This window comes from Chelonoidis abingdonii, chromosome 1 (genome assembly GCF_003597395.2).
Source record: "Chelonoidis abingdonii isolate Lonesome George chromosome 1, CheloAbing_2.0, whole genome shotgun sequence".
Classification (NCBI taxonomy): domain Eukaryota; kingdom Metazoa; phylum Chordata; order Testudines; family Testudinidae; genus Chelonoidis; species Chelonoidis abingdonii.
Window position 1 is genome coordinate 371,392,159 of NC_133769.1, and position 18,329 is coordinate 371,410,487.

The 18,329-nt window shown below is 46.3% G+C and overlaps 1 protein-coding gene across 2 annotated transcripts; it reads left to right on the plus strand.

Moving 5' to 3' along the window:
* The first annotated feature begins 5,942 nt into the window (after window positions 1-5,942).
* LOC116839631 (olfactory receptor 52E4-like) lies at window positions 5,943-10,807 on the plus strand. Of its 2 annotated transcripts, XM_032805743.2 has the most exons (2): window positions 5,943-7,005; window position 10,807. In XM_032805743.2, coding segments are annotated over exons 1-2 (975 nt in total). In that variant the 5' UTR covers window positions 5,943-6,031. The 2 variants fall into 2 exon arrangements, with proteins under 2 accessions (XP_032661634.1, XP_074917975.1); XM_075061874.1 differs by lacking the exon at window position 10,807 and having other exon boundaries at window positions 5,943-7,207.
* The last annotated feature ends 7,522 nt before the right edge of the window (window positions 10,808-18,329 follow it).

The following is an 18,329-nucleotide window of genomic DNA, read 5'->3' on the forward strand; positions in this document are numbered from 1 at the left end:
ATTCCAGGTTACACTCAGGGGACGTTCATCACACCCACAGCACGAACAGGCCCTGCTAGACGGTCAGTCTATTTCCCTTTAGTCATGTGCTCAATTATTGATGGAGAGCCTGTGGTTACGACAGGGAAATCAGGAATCCTGGGTTCTGTCTGTCATTCTCTGTGTGACCTTTGTGAAGTCACTCTCCCTGTGAATCAGTTTACCTATCTGTAAAATGAGGATATGTTCATAGTGACTTTCCTTTGCTAGGTTTTTTGATGATCCTTCAGTGAAAGACGCTGCACAGTATGATGATAGCTACTGGTGAAAATTACTGATCTGTGATCCCTTAACAACAGCCCCGTGTGTCTGCAGAGTGTTTGTCTCTCCCCTCAGGCATCTTTCTCCAGATTTCTCTGTCTACTCTCTACTCATCCCTCCTGGGCATTTACAGGGTATCAGATGCCATGGAGATCTCGGCATTGTCCTAGGTTTTTGTGCTAATCAACTATAATTTTTAAATATGCACAAAGCAGCCAATTCATGTCTGACTCAGCACAGAGCCCAGGAGTTCTCATCTCCCTTTGGGGAAGTCCCTTAATTACTGTTTACTCCTAAAGGTGGATAAAGAGCACAGAAGCACAGAGAGGCTGGTCTCCAGCCAGTTTGCATTCTGATGCCGCTTCTCCAGTAGATGCTGAGCGAACCCTCCTGAGATTGCACACAGTTATATTATAAATACTGCACTTCCCTGTGTCATCTTTTGGAGAGGGATGTTGCTGCAGATGCTGGGGTGAGAGAAATGTGGGACACGGCTACCTGAAGAGGATTCTCAGGGAAGACACTTCCATATCGGGATTCACAGGTACTTATCTCTAGCTGAGGAGCTCACCTGCTCGACAAACTCAGTGAAACGTGGAGTGATGAGATAGAGAGTAAGTTGGTGGTAGTTTCCTCTCTGTGCAGCCATTAAAAACCTGAGGTCTCTTGCCACAGGGGATGAATTTGCTCTAATATCATTGATCTAAATGTCCCTCTTTACTATGCCCACCCCGGCTCAGGGCCTCCAGCCCCAAACTGGCTGCATTTCAGTGGAGGAAAGATGTTAGTAGATGTAGAAAACANGGTGCCGTTACTTTACTTTTATCTGCTGGAATAATTATAAAAAATAGTCAGCATGGGGAAGACATGTTTTCTCCTAGCTTCATTTCAGAAGTCGACTGAACTGTTATGCCTGAAATTCTAAAAAAAGCAATTCAGCCAGAAGCAGACACACTGCATGGGGAATTTAAGTCCAAACGGTTAAAGATTGGCAAACTTATAAGCAACTGAAAATCAGGTCTCCTAATTGAAGGTGTCAGACAGCCAACAGCACCACCTACAATGGTCAATTCATTCGTGAATCCCATTCAGCTAAGCTCTTTGCTCTAACAATGTCTGTGCCAAGGAGTTCCACAGGCCAAATGTGATTTAAGCAAACAATTTTCTTTTATCAGTGTTATATGTTCAGACTTTCAATGTCATTGAATGTTCCCTTGTTCATGTGTTATAAAACACAGTGAATATAAATGCCTGATCTACTTTCTTTATCAATAGCTTCATATAGTTTCAGACTTGAAGGGACCATTAGATCACCCAGTCTCACCTCCGGCATAGCACAAGCCATTAAATTTGACCCAGATAGCCCGGGGTTGAGCCCAATGACTTGTATGTGACTGAGGTCTACATAGGGTTAGAAGGGACCACAAGGGTCATCTGCTCTAACCACTTGCCAAGGGCTGAACCATCCCAGACAGGTGACTATCCAGCTTACTTATGAAACTCTCCTTTGAGGGAGCTTCCACGACCTGTCGTGGCATCTGTTCCATTGTCCTACTGCTCTTACAGTTAGGAAGTTTTCCCTGAGGTTTAATCAAAATCTGCTTTCCAGTAATTTGAACCCTTTGCCTCTTGTCCTGCCCTTTGTGACAAGAGACAACATTTCTCCATCTTTTTTCTGGCAGCCTTTCAAATATTTGAAGACCACTGCCATTTCCCCCCTCAATCTCCTTTTTTCCAAACTAAACATTTCCAGTTCTTCAGCCTTTGATCGTATATAGCTGGTTCGCTTGTCATAATATAGTTAAATTTAACATGAGAGGAAAAAAATCACATGTGCCCAACACTTAGCATTTCGTTTCAGAAACAAGAACTACACAAAAATGAGGAGGCTAGTTAAACGGAAGTTAAAAGGTACAGAGCGAAAAGTGAAATCCCTGCAAGCTGTGTGGAAACTTTTTAAAGACATCATAACAGAGGCTAAACTTAAATGTATCCCCCAAACTAAAACAGACAAACAAAAAAAAAACATAATGACAGAACCAAAAAAGTGCCACTGTGGATAAACAAGAACCTAAAAGAAAAACAGTGAAAGGCAAAAAGGAAACCTTCAAAATGTGGAAGTTATATCCTAGTGAGGAAATAGAAAGGAGCATAAACTCTGGCAAACAAAGTAAAAAAAAAAATATAATTAGGAAGCCAAAAAAGAATTTGAAGAACAGCTAGCGAAAGATTCAAAAAGTAATAGCAAAAAAATGGTTAAGTACATCAGAAGCAGGAAGCCTGCTAAATAACCAGTGGTGCCCCTAGATGATCGAGATGCTAAAGGAGCAGTGAAGGATGATAAGACCATTGCAGAGAAACTAAATGAATTCTTTGCATCAGTCTTCACAGCTGAGGATGTGAGGGAAATTCACAAGTCTGAGCCATTCTTTTTGGGTGTGAAGAACTGTCCCAGACTGAGCAGTCATTAGAAGAGGTTTTAGAACAAATTGATAAATTATATAGCAATAAATCACCAGGCTCAGATGGTTTCACCCAAGAGTTCTGAAGGAACTCAAATGTGAAATTGCAGAACTTCTAACTGTACTCTGCAACCTATCATTTAAATCAGCTTCTGTACCAAATGACTGGAGGACAGCTAATGTGATGTCAATGTTTAAAAAGGGCTCCAGGGGTGATCCTGGTGATTACAGGCCAGGAAGCCTGACTTCAGTACCAAACAACATGAGGGGAGGGAAAGCTTAGTGGTCTAAGCATTGGCCTGCTAAACCCAGGATTGTGAGTTCAATCCTTTAAGGAACCCATTTGGGGAACTGGGGTAAAAATCTGGGGATTGGTCCTGCTTCAAGCAGAGTTGTTTTGGTTTTTTTGGAGCAGGGGCGGTGGAAGGGATAGCTCAGTGGTTTGAGCATCAGTGTTTTAAACCCAGGGTTATGAGTTCAATCCTTGAGGGGGCAATTTGGGGATTGGTCTTGCTTTGAGCAGGGGGTTGGAGTAGATAATCTCCTGAGGTCCCTTCCACCGCTAATGATCTATGATTCTATGAAAGTGGTTGAAATGATAGTAAGGAAAAAAATTGTCAGGCACATAGATAAACATAATTTTTTGAGGAAGAATCAACATGGTTTTTGTAAAGGTAAATCATGCCTCAGCTGGAGGTCAAGCAGTTTGTCCTAATGGTTAATTACCCTCACTGCTAAACATTGGGTCCTTAATTCCAGCTGGAATTTGTATGATTTCAGCTTCCAGCCTTTCTTGGCTAGATTAAAGAGACCGTTATTGTTATTTAAGCTAAATAAATGAAGGTCTCTGAGTGTCTCATCATCTGACATTTTTTCCAGGCTCAATTCATTTTTGTGCCTTTTTTCTGCACCCTTTCCAATGTTTCAACATCCTTTTTGAAATGTGGGTCCCAGGACTTCATGCAGTCAGTTTCACCAGTGCCATGTGCAGAGGTAAAATACTTCCCCTGCTCTAACTCACCACTCCCCTGTTTATGCAGCCGATGATCACATCACCCTTCTGGCCACAGCATTGCACTGGGAGCTCACAATGATTTGGTTGTCCACAATGATCCCTAAATCCTTTTCAGGGTCCGTGCGCTCCATAGTACAGGCCCTAGTCTGAGGGTCGGCCCTGCATTCCCTGTACCGAGAGGATCACTTTGCATTTGTCTGTATTGAAACATTTTGTTGCATGGACCCAGCTCACCAAACACCCCAGATCAGTCAATGTACCTGCCTTGGCCTCCTCATTGTACCCACTTTGCCAATCTTTAGGTCATCTGCTAATTTTGTCTGCAGTGATTTTCTATTTGATTCCAGATCGTTGCTGAAAATATTGAATAGCATCAGGCCTAAAATTGATCCCTGTGGAAACCCACCAGAAACAGCCCGATTCACTGACAACGGCCCGTTGACAACTGCTTTCTGAAACCGCTTAGCAGTTAGCCAGTTTTTAGTCCATTTCACATGGGTTTTGCTGATATTGTATAGTGTTGATTTTTTTATCTGAATGTTTTCCCCTACTAAATCAAATGACTCAGAGAAATCAAAGTCTATGGTTTCTATGCGGTTCCCTTGTTCAAACAAATGTGTTCTCTCATTAAATGATGAAATCAGGTGTATTTGACAAGACCTGTTTTAAATAAACCCAGTCATTGATTGGCATTAATTATATTCCTAGACTTTTTTTTTTAACTAATCCCATACCAGCTTCCACTGTTTTCTAACCTTGTCAAATCTTTTTTTAAAGCTTTCTCTTTATTTTTGATCGTTTAAATTTAACACAGTACTGTCCTATATATGCTTTTTCATATATATATATATATTTCATCACCTCATGTAATATAAATACCTCATACTGCTTCTTTCCAAATGCAGAACAAAAATATTTCTTGAACACCTCTGCCTTTCCTGCAACATGAACAATTTTCTTTTCTCCCTCTAGGAATTGGCCGAAACCTTTTCTAGGCTTTCTTTTCTTCTTAATACAATTAATAACCTCCTTTTTTTGATCCTTAGCCCTGTCACTCACAGATTTCTCCCTGATATCTTTCACATTACTTATCAATTTTCATTAATTCCAATTTGTATTGTTTGTTATCTATTTTCCTTTTTTCTAATTTGTTAAGTGTTGCTCATCCCCTCCAACATCCGGGCCCCAATTACTGCCTTTACTTCTTTGCTTTGCCACTGAACTAGATTTTTAGCCAAAGTTTTCCACTTTCTTGGCTGTGTTATTGTGGAGTTTTAGCTATCTAATAAACTTAAAGAACTCCCAAGTTTCATTCTCATTTTTCTGCCTAAATTTAACCTTCCAGTTAGTTTCATTGATATGTTGCCTCAACTTTGGGGAATTAGCCCCTTTGAAGCACTAAGTGTCTATACATATTACTGGTTGGGAACTGTTCTCCATTTTTTCATTTGAATGTAATCAGTTCATTTGTTTATTTTGTTCTCCTTATCATATGCCCCCTTCTTTGTCTCTTCTCTAAACTAAACAGTCCCAGACTTTTCAGTCTGTCCGCATCTGGCACCATCCTCATTCTCATAAGCCATCTCAGAAATCCCCTTTCTGTCTGCTATATCCTTTAAGAGACTGAGTGACAATAAGCGAGAACATGTCCAGAGCAGGTTATTCTCCATCCCATTCCTTAGGAATATGAACATTGTCTTTGTTTGGCCACTGCTAGGAATGACCAAGTGTTTCTGTGGAGTTGCTATCAGTGACACCTGGGTCTTTTCCCTGAGCTGTGCTCTTGCTGGGAACTATCCCCCGGCACATCTTTGCAAAAAATTCCATTTTTTTTCCCACTCTCAGATGTTGAGCAACTGGGTGAATGGGGAGCTCCCTACAGTATGTACACTCTAGCCTGGCTTTCATTGCATTAAGGAACAATGATGGATAACCAGTATCCACACTTGTGTTTCCTGCTGGTGCCTATTAATATTTCCCGCACCGTGATGTGCAGGAATTATTGCTGCACGGAGCACCATGAAGTATGGAATTGGCATTAGTAGGGCCAGTTGTTCATAATTAATTCCTCTGAAGAATGAAAATACCAGTTTTCAGTGTTTGAGGAGCGACCAGTCTGCTTCACCCATGAGAACAGCCCCTAGTAGTGCATGTAGTGTCTCATATTAACACTGTCTCTTCATTCAGGTGTTTGTCCTGCGATCATCGTGCTAAACCCTGAGCACATACAGGAAGTTGGGGGAACATATGGTACATGCAGGAGACATCATTCTGCCTCAGAGTTGGAAACCATCTCCCCTATCCCATGTCAGGTTCCAACACAACCGACTTCATCAACCCCTCCACCTTCATCCTGCTCGGCATTCCTGGCCTGGAGAGAGCCCACGTCTGGATCTCCATCCCCTTCTGTGCCATGTACATCATAGCCATCTTGGGGAACTTCACCATCCTGTTCATCGTGAAGAGGGAGCCAAGCCTGCATGGGCCCATGTACTATTTCCTCTGCATGCTGGCCATCACTGACATGGTCTGGTCCACGTCCATGATACCCAAAGCACTGAGCATCTTCTGGTTCAATTCCAGGGAGATCGATTTCAGTGCCTGCCTCACCCAGATGTACTTCATTCACTGCTTCACAGGGATGGAGTCTGGGATCTTTGTGGCCATGGCTTTTGATCGCTACGTGGCCATTTGTGATCCCCTGAGACATTCCACCATCCTGACAAACCCTATGGTGGCCAAGATTGGCCTGGCCGTGGTGCTGCGCAGTGGCATATTTGTACTGCTCTATCCCTTCCTGGGTAGGCAATTGCCATATTGCAGAACCAACATCATCCCCCACACATACTGTGAGCACATAGCCATCGTGAAGAAAGCCTGCGCTGACATTCGCGTGAGTATTTACTACGGCCTCTTTTTGACAGTCTCTGGGATGGGTCTGGATATGCTTTTTATCACCATGTCCTATATCCAGATCCTCAGGGCTGTATTCAGCCTCCCCACAAAGGATGCCCAGCTCAAGACTTTTGGGACATGCATCTCCCACCTCTGTGCCATCTTATCCTTTTATGTCCCAGCTCTCTTCTCCTTCCTCACGCAGCGGTTTGGCCACCATATACCCCAGCATTTTCACATTCTCATGGCCAACATGTACCCCCTGGTTCCCCCCATGCTAAACCCCATCATTTACGGGGTGAGAACCAAACAGATCCGGGACAGGCTGCTCTGGCTCTTTCCTCATAAAGGGACTCTGATGATGCGGTTCTCGCGGGACCCAACTGAGAGTGCCAATTCAGGACCAATTGCTCAAACAGGGCAGTCACAGCCCTAGGCTGGGGTTTTTCCACCTCTAAGGCAAACCAAACCAGCCAGACAAAGAAGACTTCGGTTTCACCCCACTGGCGAACCACAAGTCACACAAGCAATTTCCTTAGACAGTCCAGTCTCCCAGTATCACCACCAGTGCCACCCATCCTGGGGATGAATGGTTTGACACCCAGTAAAGAAAAGGTTCTCTGATCCAAAGGAGCCCCAGACCAGGTCAATAGACATAGTCTCCACAATCACACTGGTTCCAGTCCTTTAGAATTAAAGTATTAAGGCTGATCATAAAGAAAAAAGAGATAGATGAGAGTCTAGAATTGGTATAAATGAATAAATTACTACCATAATGCGACAAAGTTTGTTCAGCTTGTAGCGATGATGAGTAACTGCGGTTCTAAAATAAGTCTCTGGAGAACATCTCACTCTGGGATGGGTCATTCAGTCTTTGTTCAGAGCTTTCAGTTTGTACAAAGTCCCTCCAGGGGTAAGAAGCAGGACTAAAGACAAGATGGAGATGAGGCATCAGCCTTATATAGGCTTTTCCAGGTGTAAGAACACTTCTTTGTTCTTACTGTGGAAAATTACAGCAAAATGGAGTCTGGAGTCACATGGGCAAGTCCCTGCATACTTTGCCGAGTTACAAGGCATATCTGCCTCCTCTCAGTGGGTCAATTGTATAGCTGATGGTCCTTAATGGGCCATAAAGCAGGCTAGGCAGAGATAACATCAACTTATTTGGGATGTCACCCAGCAGCACAGCACAAATTTGAAATACTAACAGTATAGAGCCAATATTCATAATTTCAACTACAAAATGATACAGACACACAGACACCATAATCATAACCAGTAACCCATAACCTGGTCTTAGACACCTTATATGACCCCCTTTACATAGGATTTGGTGCCACTACAGGACCTTGGTTGCAAACCATGTTCTATATGGTCGTAGTTTATATCAATAACGTCACAGGGATCTAACATTTTCCCCTGTTGCTCTCGCTGTCAGACTGAGCTCCATGCAGAGCTGGCTGGTTACATGGTTTCGGACCCTATTCCCTGAATCACTTACAGGACAGTCAACGAGACAAGAAACCCTTTCCTGGCCTGGCTGTACTGTGACAAACTCAGGGCTCGGCCTGTGTACAACTCATGAACTCATAGGGTTGGCATCTTTGTATTTGCTGGTAACTGGACCCTGGAGGCCCTGTCCCCTGCCTCACTTCTTCTGCAAAGGCTCCACCCCTGCTCTGGCTCTTTACCCCCAAGGCACCTCCCCTGTCGCTCACTCTTCTCATCCCCTCCCCCTGTCACTTGTGGGTTCATCTCCACCTGCCTCCCCCACCCCAGCTACAAGGGAGCCATTTCAGATTTTGGTACGTGGTATGTGTCAATTTTAACCATGATTCCAGTGGCTACTTAGGCACTTTAAAGCTGTAGTTTTTTTGGCAGATAGCTTCACAATTAGCTGACAGGCGCACTGTATCTAATTCCTATATAACAGAAAGAAAAATAAATAAATATTAGACCCACTCAGCTGTAATACTAACATGTTCTGATATTTTGGGGCAAGTGACTGAAGGGACACTGATTAGTTTTAGAAATTTAATGTATATCCTTACTTTGTTAATAACTCTGTGGAATGAGGAGACCCTGTCAGGATTCCTGGGTTCCATCTCAGCTCTGTGAGGGGAGTGTGGTTTAGTGGATTACAGAGGGGGCAGATACATCTGGGGTCTGTATAAGAACATCAGAATGGCCATACTTGGTAAGATCAATGGTCCATCTAGACCAGTATGCTGACTTCCAACAGTGGCCAGTTCCAGGTGCCCCAGAGGTAATCAACAGAACAGGTAATCATCAGTCATCTCCTGTCATCCTCTCTCAGGTTCTGGCAAACAGATGCCAAGGACACTATCCCTGCCTATCCTGGCTAATAGCCATTGGTAGATCTGTCCTCCATGAATTAATCTAGTTCTTATTGGAACCCTTTTTTACCTTTGGCCTTCACAACATCTTCTGGCAAAGAGGGATCCACAGGTTGAGTGTGAAGAAATACTTTCTTTTCTTTGCTTTTAATCTTCTGGCTATTAATTTCATTGGGTGACCCCCAGTTCTTATGTTATGTGAATGAGTAAATCATATTCTCTTATTCAATTTTCCACACTATTTATGATTTTATAGACCTCTCTCATATTCCCCCTTAGTCATCTCTTTTCCAAGCTGAAAAGTTCTAGTGTTTTTAATCTTTCCTCATACGGAAGCTGTTCCATACCCCTAATCATTCTGTTGTCCTTCACTGTACCTTTCCCAAATCCTATAAATCTTTCAGGAGATGGAGTGACCAAATCTGCATGCTTTACTCAAGCTGTGGGCATACCATGGATTTATATAGAGGAAATATGATATTTTCAGTCTGATTATCTATCCCTTTCTTAATGATTCCCAACATTTTGTTGCCTTTTTTGACTGTCTTTGCACACTGAGAAGATGTTTTCAGAGAACTATTCACAATGAGTCCAAGTTCTCTTTTTCTTAGTAGGTAACAGCTAATTTGTACCCTATCATTTTGTAGATATAGCTGGGATTGTATTTGCCATGTGCATTACTTTGCATTTATCAACACTGAATTTTATCTGCCATTGTGTTGCCTAGTCACCTGTTTTTTGTGATTCCTTTGTAACTCTTCACAGTCTGCTTTGCATTTAACCATCTGAGCAATTTTGATTCATCTACAAGTTTTGCCACCTCACTGTTTACCACGTTTCCCAGATCTCTTATGAATATGTTGAACAGCACTGGCCCTAGGACAGACCCCTGAGGGACACCACTATTTACATTTCTCCATTTTCACCTTTTATTCCTATCCTTTGTTTCATATCTTTTAATGGGAGTGCCTGGGAATGCTTTCAGGCTTATCTAATGATCCTTAATTTAATGTAATGACAAGCCTTTTGTTATGTTAACGCACTGCCTCTGTTTATAAACCAACTCCCTGCCCCAGATGTGGAAGCCCGGAGTAGGGCAGAACTCATCACATTCCGCATTCAAGCTGTGTTGCAGTTCTGTCTGGGGCTAGGGTGTGGGCCGTGAGCAGACCTCAGGTACAAACTCAGGGGCAGGCTAAAGGACTCCTTGGCACCCCTAAATGGTGCCCTGCCCAGCTGGTGTCCCTCTGCTCCAGGGTTGGGATGGGAGCTGCTGATGAGAGGCTTGCTCACAGGTTGGAGGCAGCCCTGGCTGAGCAAGGGCTGGTGTGTGTTAATGACCCAGTGCCCCCCACCCCGCTCCGCCCCGAGCCCTGCAGTAACTGGATACTGTCAGATCTGCTTTTTGACCATACTTTCCCATTGACAACCAGGTACCTGGCAACCCTAAATGGCACCCGGAAGCCAAGAAGCAGCCTGCCCTGGTAAAATCCAGATGAGTGGAAACCCTGTTAACTCATGTTTCATTATATGAACCATCTGTATCCATATGTCTTTGAGCTTTTACTGTACTCTTCACTCACGCTGCTTGTGCTAAGGGGCATGATGCTGGGGTGGAAGTATCTTTCTATAAATAAGTGGATCATTAAAGACTATCAGACCTAACAAGATGTTACCCGGACAGAAGAAAGCAGCACCAGCACTCCAAACAAAAGGAAGTTTTCTCCAGGGTATCTGCATAAGGGTGGGCCTGGAAGGAATAGAACCTCCCCAGAAGAGGGAACAGAGAGACGAGGTGTTGGTCCAGCCTGTAATGATGCGGCCTCTGGTGGGACACAACTGACAGTATCAATTCAGGACAAATTGCTAAGGCGGGGCAGTTACAGCCCAAGGCCATGAAGGCACATCAAACCAGCCAAACAGAGAGGACTTCGATCTGACCCCACTGGCCGCCCACAAGTCACACAAGCAATTCTCTCAGATACTCCAGTTTCCCAGTATCACCACCAGTGCCACTCGTTATGGGGAAGAATGGTTTTGAAAACCAACATCCCAGTAAAAGAGAAAAAGTTCTCCTGATCCCAAAGGACCAAGCCCCAGACCCAGGTCAATATACACATCAGATCTTACCCACAAATCACGCTGTTGCCAATCCTTTAGAATCTAAACTCTAAACGTTCATTCATAAAAGGAAAGAAATATAGGTGAATGTTAGAATGGGTTAAATGCAATCAATTACATACATATTGGCAAAGTTCTTGTTTCAGGCTTCTAGCAATGATGGAATAAACTGCAGGTTCAAATCAAGTATCTAGAGTACAACCACCATTTGGATGCGTCATTCAGTCCTTTGTTCAGAGCTTCAGTTTGCAGCAAGGTTCCTCCAGTTGTAAGAAGCAGGATTGAAGACAAGATGGAGGGGTATCCAAGGCCTTTTATATTCTCTGCCCATGGAAGGACCCCCCTTTGGTCTTAGTGTGGAGAATCACAGCAGCAACAGGGAGTCTGGAGTCACATGGGCAAGTCACATGTCCATGCATATCTCAGTTTGCAGGCTGATGCCATTGTTTACATGTTAGTTTGAACGTTTCCAGGAAAGCTCACATGTGGATTGGCGTTTCACAAAGTCCATTGTCAGTTGTTTCTTGATTGGCCACTTACTGAGAATAGTCCTTTCTCAAGAAACTGAACAAATGCTTCAGTGGTGCAACTTAGAATCAAATCCATTTGAGATACAAGTACATAGCCAGTATTTATAACTTTGACTATGAAAAGATACACACATACAGAGAGCATAATCATAACCGGCAAATCATAATGTTTTATTGACATCTCACACGACAAACTTTGTACAATATTTTGCTGCAAATATATAACAGTGTTTGCAACAATGATCGATACAGTCACAGTTTATGTCAATAACATCACACTAAACATAAGTAATATAAACTGATTCTCTTAGACACTCCAGTTTCCCAATATCACCACAAGGGCCGCTTGTTATGGGAATGACCAGTTATGAAAACCAATCCCCTAGGAAAAGAAAAAAGATTTTCCCCCCATCCAAAGAACCAATCCCCAGACCCTGGTCAATATACAAATCAGATCTTACCCACAAATCACACTGTTGCCAATCCTTTAGAATCTAAAATCTAAAGGCTTATTCATAAAAGAAAAAAATATAGATGAGAGTTAAAATTGGTAAAATGGAATAAATTACGTACAGTAATGGCGACGTTCTTGGTTCAGGCTTGTAACAGTGATGGAATAAACTGCAGGTTCAAATCAAGTCTTTGGAACATCCACAGCTGGGATTCAGTCCTTTGGTCAGAGCTTCAATTTGTAGCAAAGTCCCTCCAGAGGTCTGAAGCAGGATTGAAGACAAAATGGAGATGATGCAGCTGCCTTTTAAAATCCTTTTGCCTTGCGGCCTGTGCTGCCTGTGTTCCAATCACAGGCCACCCAGCACATGGCATGGGAAAACCTTTGCGTTCTGACCACAGACTTATTCTCTATCCCACCATGCATATGTTGTTGCACTGGGCTTGTTGAGCAGGTGAGCTCCTCAGCAAGAGATGGGTACCTGTGAATGCTGAGATGGAAGTGTCTTCCCTGGGAATCCCCCTCAAGTAGCCGTGTCCCACACCTCTCTCACCCCAGGATCTGCAGCAACAGCTCATGCCAAAATCTGACACCGGGTGTGCACTGTTTATAATATAGCTTTTTGTAATCCCAGGGCAGTTCACTCAGTCTTTTGAAGAGAAGCGACATATGAATGGAAACAGGCTGGACACCGGAGATACTCTAGCCAATCTCTCTTTTTCTATGTCTGCACTTCTGTGCTCTTTATCCAGGTTTAGGAGTAAACAGTAATTAAGGGACTTTCCCTAAGGGAGATGAGAACTCTGGGGCTCTGTGCTGAGTCAGAGAGGAATTGGCTGCTCTGATAATTTGTGTATATTTAAAAAATATAGTCAATTAGGAAGAAAACTAGGGATAGTGCCTAGCTCTCCATAGGGTCTGAGACCCTGTAAACACCTCAGATGGCTGGATAGACAGTAGACAGAGAGTTCTGGAGAAAGATGACTAATGGGAGACACAATCAATTTCTGTAGGTACCCAGGGCTGTCACTAAGCGATCAGAGATCAGTAATTCTCATCAGTAACTATCATCATACTAGCGACAAAGAGTCCCGTAGCACCTTATAGACTAACAGACGTATTGGAGCATGAGCTTTCGTGGGTGAATACCCACTTCGTTGGATGCATGTAGTGGAAATTTCCAGAGGCAGGTATAAATATGCAAGCAAGAATCAGGCTAGAGACAAGGAGGTTAATTCAATCAGGAAGGATGAGGCCTTTTTCTAGCAGTTGATGTATGAACATGAAGGCAGGAGAAACTGCTTTTGTAGTTGGCAAGCCATTCACAGTCTTTCTTTGATCCTGAGCTGATGGTGTCAAATTTGCTGATGAACTGAAGCTCAGCAATTTCTCTTTGAAATCTAGTCCTGAAGGTTTGTGAGTTTAATCCTTGAGGGGGTCACTTAGGGAACTGGGGCAAAATCAGTACTTGGTCCTGCTAGAGAAGGCAGGGGGATGGACTTGATGATCTTTTGGGGTCTATAAAGGTGCACGTCCGGGGCTCGACCCTCCCTGGGGAGGAGGGGAGCCACACCGGCCTCGACACATTGTCTGAGGCAGCCTCTGTCTTCAGGGCTGAGGGCCGCTGCATAGTCGCTTTGGCTCCGGCCTTCTGCTACAGGGTGGGGCAATGAATACAAAGTTATAGAGGCTCAGGCACTCGTGACTCAGGGTTGATCAGTCAACAGTTCAGGTGGCTCAAGCCCTTTGGGCAGGACCGAGCAGTGACACAGTTAAAGGGGCCCAGCCCTTGGTTCGGGCGGGGCACCAAACACACAGTGGGGTTCCTGGCCGCAACACACTGACATGGGTCCCGGCATACCTGCAGTCTGACTGGAGTCAGCTGCCCCAGGGCTACTTCCGATCTCCCCCTCTGGGCCTATCTGACCTGGGGCGTCAGTCCCTGGGAAGTCTAGTAGCATGGCCTCCTCCAGGCCAGGGCTGGGCGGTAGGTCCGGCAGTACCTCTGGGAAGTCCGGCCAAGCCTTGTCCGGGGTTTCCTCGGGGTAGTAGCGGGGACGGGGAAGCTCCGGCAGCTCCTCGTTGTAGCGGGCGCGGGGAAGCTCTGACAGCTCCTCGTCGTAGCGAGCGCGGGGAAGCTCTGACAGCTCCTCGTCGTAGCGAGCGCGGGGAAGCTCCGGCAGCTCCGTGTCGTAGTGGGCGCGGGGAAGCTCTGACAGCTCCTCGTTCGGTAGCCTAGGGCGCGGAGGAAGCTCTCAGGCAGCTCCTGGTTCGTAGCGAGCGCGGGAAGCTCGAACAAGCTCCTCGTCTTGTCGAGCCGGGGGACGCCCGGGACTCGGTCGAAGGGCTCCGGGGGAATGCTCTCGTTCTGTTTCGTTAGCGGGGGCGCGTGGGAGAAGCTCGAGTCGAGGGCGAGAGCTCCGACTCGTCTGCGTCAGCGCTGGCGCGGGGAAGCCTCGGCAGTCCTCGTCGTAGCGGCTGCGGAGCTTGGGACAGCTCCTGTCTGGGACGCGCCTTCCGGCAAAGTCTGGTAGCGCCGGGGGAAGAGCTCCGACCAGCTCCTCGTCGAGCGGGGCGCGCGGGAAGCTCGGACAGGCTCCTTCGGTCGTAGCGGGCGCGGAACGCTTCCGGCAGGCTCCTCGTCATGCAGCGCCTGGGCGCGGGAAGCTCCGGCACAGGCTCCTCGTCGCATGCGGTGCGCGGGAAAGCCGTCCTGCGCTTTCCTCGTCGCAGGGCGGTGCGCGGGGGAAGGCTCCGGCACTTTCCTCGTCGCAAGCTGACGGCGGGGAAGCTCCTGGCAGCTCCTGTCGTAGCATGGGCGCGGGGAAGCTCCGGCATAGCTTCCTCGTCGTATGGCGCGCGGTGGAAGTCTCGACAGGCTCCTCGTTCGCCTCAGCCGGTGCGCGGGGAAGCGCCGCAGCTCCTCGTTCGAGCGGGCGCGGGAAAGCTCCACAGACTCCTCGTCGTAGCCGCGGGGAAGCTCCGGTGCTCCTCTCGCCAGCGATGGCGCGGGGGAAGCTCCGGGCAGCTTCCTCGTCGGCAGCCGGCGGCGCGTAGAAGTGCTCCGCAGCTCCTCGTCGCAGGGGCACCGAAAGGTCCGAAGGCCCTTGAGGGCGCGGGAAGCTCCGGCATTTCCCCTCGTTCCAGGCGCAGCTGACGAGGAAGCTCCGCAAGCTCTCTCGTCTAGCGAACGGCGCGGGGAGCTCCGCGGGCGTCTCTCGTCGTTAGGCGGGCGCGGGGAAGCTCCGAACAAGCTTCACTTCTTCGTAGGCTTGGGCACGGGGAAGCTCTGCGGTCAGGCACTGACCCCCAGCTCTCAGCAGGTGTCCCAGCTCATGGCGCCTAACCACTCTGGCAGGTATCTGCTCCCGCAGGAGCTTGGGCTCCAACTGAGTCTGACGGCCGGGTCTTTATCTTCCGGTCGCCTCTAAACCTTCTGAGGGGTGGGGCTCACTTGCTTACTGTGGGCCAGCCCCCCTTAGAGTGCCTGATTGCGGCTCGAACCTTTCCCTGGAGGAGGGAGCCACCACGGCGCCTCGCTACACGTTCCCTTCAGTTCTATGAGATACGTATATCTCCCAAAATTATGGTACAAACCAATACCCTATTTCCATACACAGGCAGAAAATCCCTGAATGCCTAGCACCACTAGCCCAGTTCAGTCCTTATTCCTAAAATATTTCAAGGTGTATTATTTGTGTGAGAGTGAAACCAAAAGCGATATGTTTCACTTCCCACTTTTTTATAGCTTTTCTGCCATGAGGAGGAAATTTCCATTCTTCCAAGCAAAGGGCCTTCAAGCGCATGTGTAGTGAAAAAACAGTACGTAGACAGGAAGTCCAGTGTCAACATCAAGCTGGTCAATTGCCTTGCTGTTGCTTCAGTTGAGTCATAGCAGGGGCCATTGGCGCTTATCCTCGGCTGTACCTTCAGTCAATGGCCATTTAGTGGGATTAAGATTCTTTCTAAGGGCCTCTTGTGTGTTTCTTAATGGGCCTAACCTTGGATGTTCACTCACAATTCATGTTGGTAGGACTTGATGTAAACACCTGTGGAGTGTTTACTCCAAGGGGAAAACACATGTTGAAATATTACTGGTACATAGTGTCAGAACAGGAGTTAAAATTCCAGACAGCCGAAAGACAGAAACTGTTGAGAAGCAACATAAGGACATAGTTTCTGTCATACCTGTAACTTAGCTCAGCTTATATGGGCAATGCTTTACCCAGTAACTCAGCTCTTGAACAACGCTAACCCTCACTTCACAACACATGGATGTCTGTAAGCACTCATCCCCTCCCTCCCCCCCATCTCCTTCTCCCGCAAGGTAGCCATAAATGTATGATGGCAAGTAGGATGATCTTTATAGTACAACTACCTTCAGTATTGTCTTTGCTGCTGTATTCTTGGGCAAAATAATTTTTTGTTCTAACAGTTTTGATTGCAGCGAGCAAGGAGGATCGGGAATCCTTGAAGAGTTTCTCACAACCAGGGATAAGGTGAGTACATTTTTACTTACCACCTCTAGAACACATCTTTTTGGGACTCCCGAGGCACCCTCCACACCCCTTTTTAATATGAACCACATATACGGAGCACAGGTAAGAGGGCTGAATGGAACTGTGTTGTGGCCAAGGCTGTTAAGAGGGCAGTGATCGCTGAAGGTGAAGGCTGTTCTGCCAAGTACTGAGCACCAGGGGTGTGCTGCAGTGATAGTTGGGATGCAGGGATTGCTGGAGGCGAGGCTGAATTGCCAGGTACTGAGCATCAGGATGTGTGCCTGCAGTTGATTGGTAGGAGTGCAGGATTGCTGGAGGTGGAGGCTGCAACAGCCAGGTACTGATGCACCAGGGTGTGTGCTGCAGTGATTGTTGGGGTGCAGGGATCACTGGAGGGTGAAGGCTGCACTGCCAGATACTGAGCACCAGGGTGTGTGCTGCAGTGATTTTGGGGTGCAGGGATCGCTGGAGGGTGAAGGCCTTGCACTGCCAGATACTGAGCACCAGGGTGTCTGCTGCAGTGGTTGTTGGGTGCAGGGATCACCTTGGAGGACGTGTAAGGCTGCACTGCCAGATACTGAGCACCAGGGTGTGTGCTGCAGTGATTGTTGGGGTGCAGGGATCGCTGGAGTCGAAGGCTGCACTGCCAGATACTGAGCACCAGGGTGTGTGCTGCAGTAATTGTTGGGTGCAGGAATAGCTGGAGGCAAAGGCTGCACTGCCATGTACTCAGCACCCCGAGTGTGTGCTGCAGTAAACTGAGTACAAGGGTCCGCTCAGTCAGTCTCCCCTGAAGCGCCGCATAAGTGAGTTTCAGAAAGCTGAGATACAATGTCTTATGAATTTCCCCAGAATGGGTCAACAATACCCTCCATGGGGCGGGGGAGGTATCCGTTGGCGTGCCCCAGGGTGCACCAATGATACTCTCTACAGAAGGCAGAGTCATTGACGTCAGTTATGGCCTCCACGGGAGGGAGACTCATTGATTTTATGAAGGGAAACATGGGAAAGTTCAAAAGATAATGGTAAAAGAAGGCTTGAATGAGGGTGCGAGTACGATAGATAGTGTGTTGTGGTGGTCTGGACTCTGGTCAGACAAAAGAAAGCTTGGGGAAAGGTGCGAGATGAAAGGAAATTACAAGAGTTGGAAACACTCCAAAAGGCTCTTACATAAGAATTGAATCAAAGGGCAGATTGCAACCGTGAGCTGAGCGAGCTTGAAGCAGAAAACAGGGCTCTAAAAGCAAAACTTAAAAAAACAAAACAAACAAAAGAACCCACTTTTTCTGCATGTCGTATTGTTGCTAGCATACAACAAAAGGGTCGTTTACTAACCCTGACTCAAGCAGTGATTCTGATAAAAACCAAAATCAAATTAATTGGAAACACCTTGAGTAACAAATTCAAAATTGGAACCTGGCACACTTGGGGGAAGATCAAGATAATTGGCCCCCTCCTCCTTCTCCTGCCTCCCTTTTAACAGAAAATTAAGTGGCAGTGCTCCCTTGACCTCACTCAGTGGTCAGGGACAGTTGAAAATGGAGTGGATAATAATACCTAAAAGTACACTCCTCTCAGCACAGAGGAAATGAGAGCTTTACTAAAAGATCTCCCTGATCTAAAGCCCAAAGACCCAAATTTGATATTCTGGAAAAGAATAAGCCAGATGGTTACCACCTGTACGTTACATCCCAGGGAT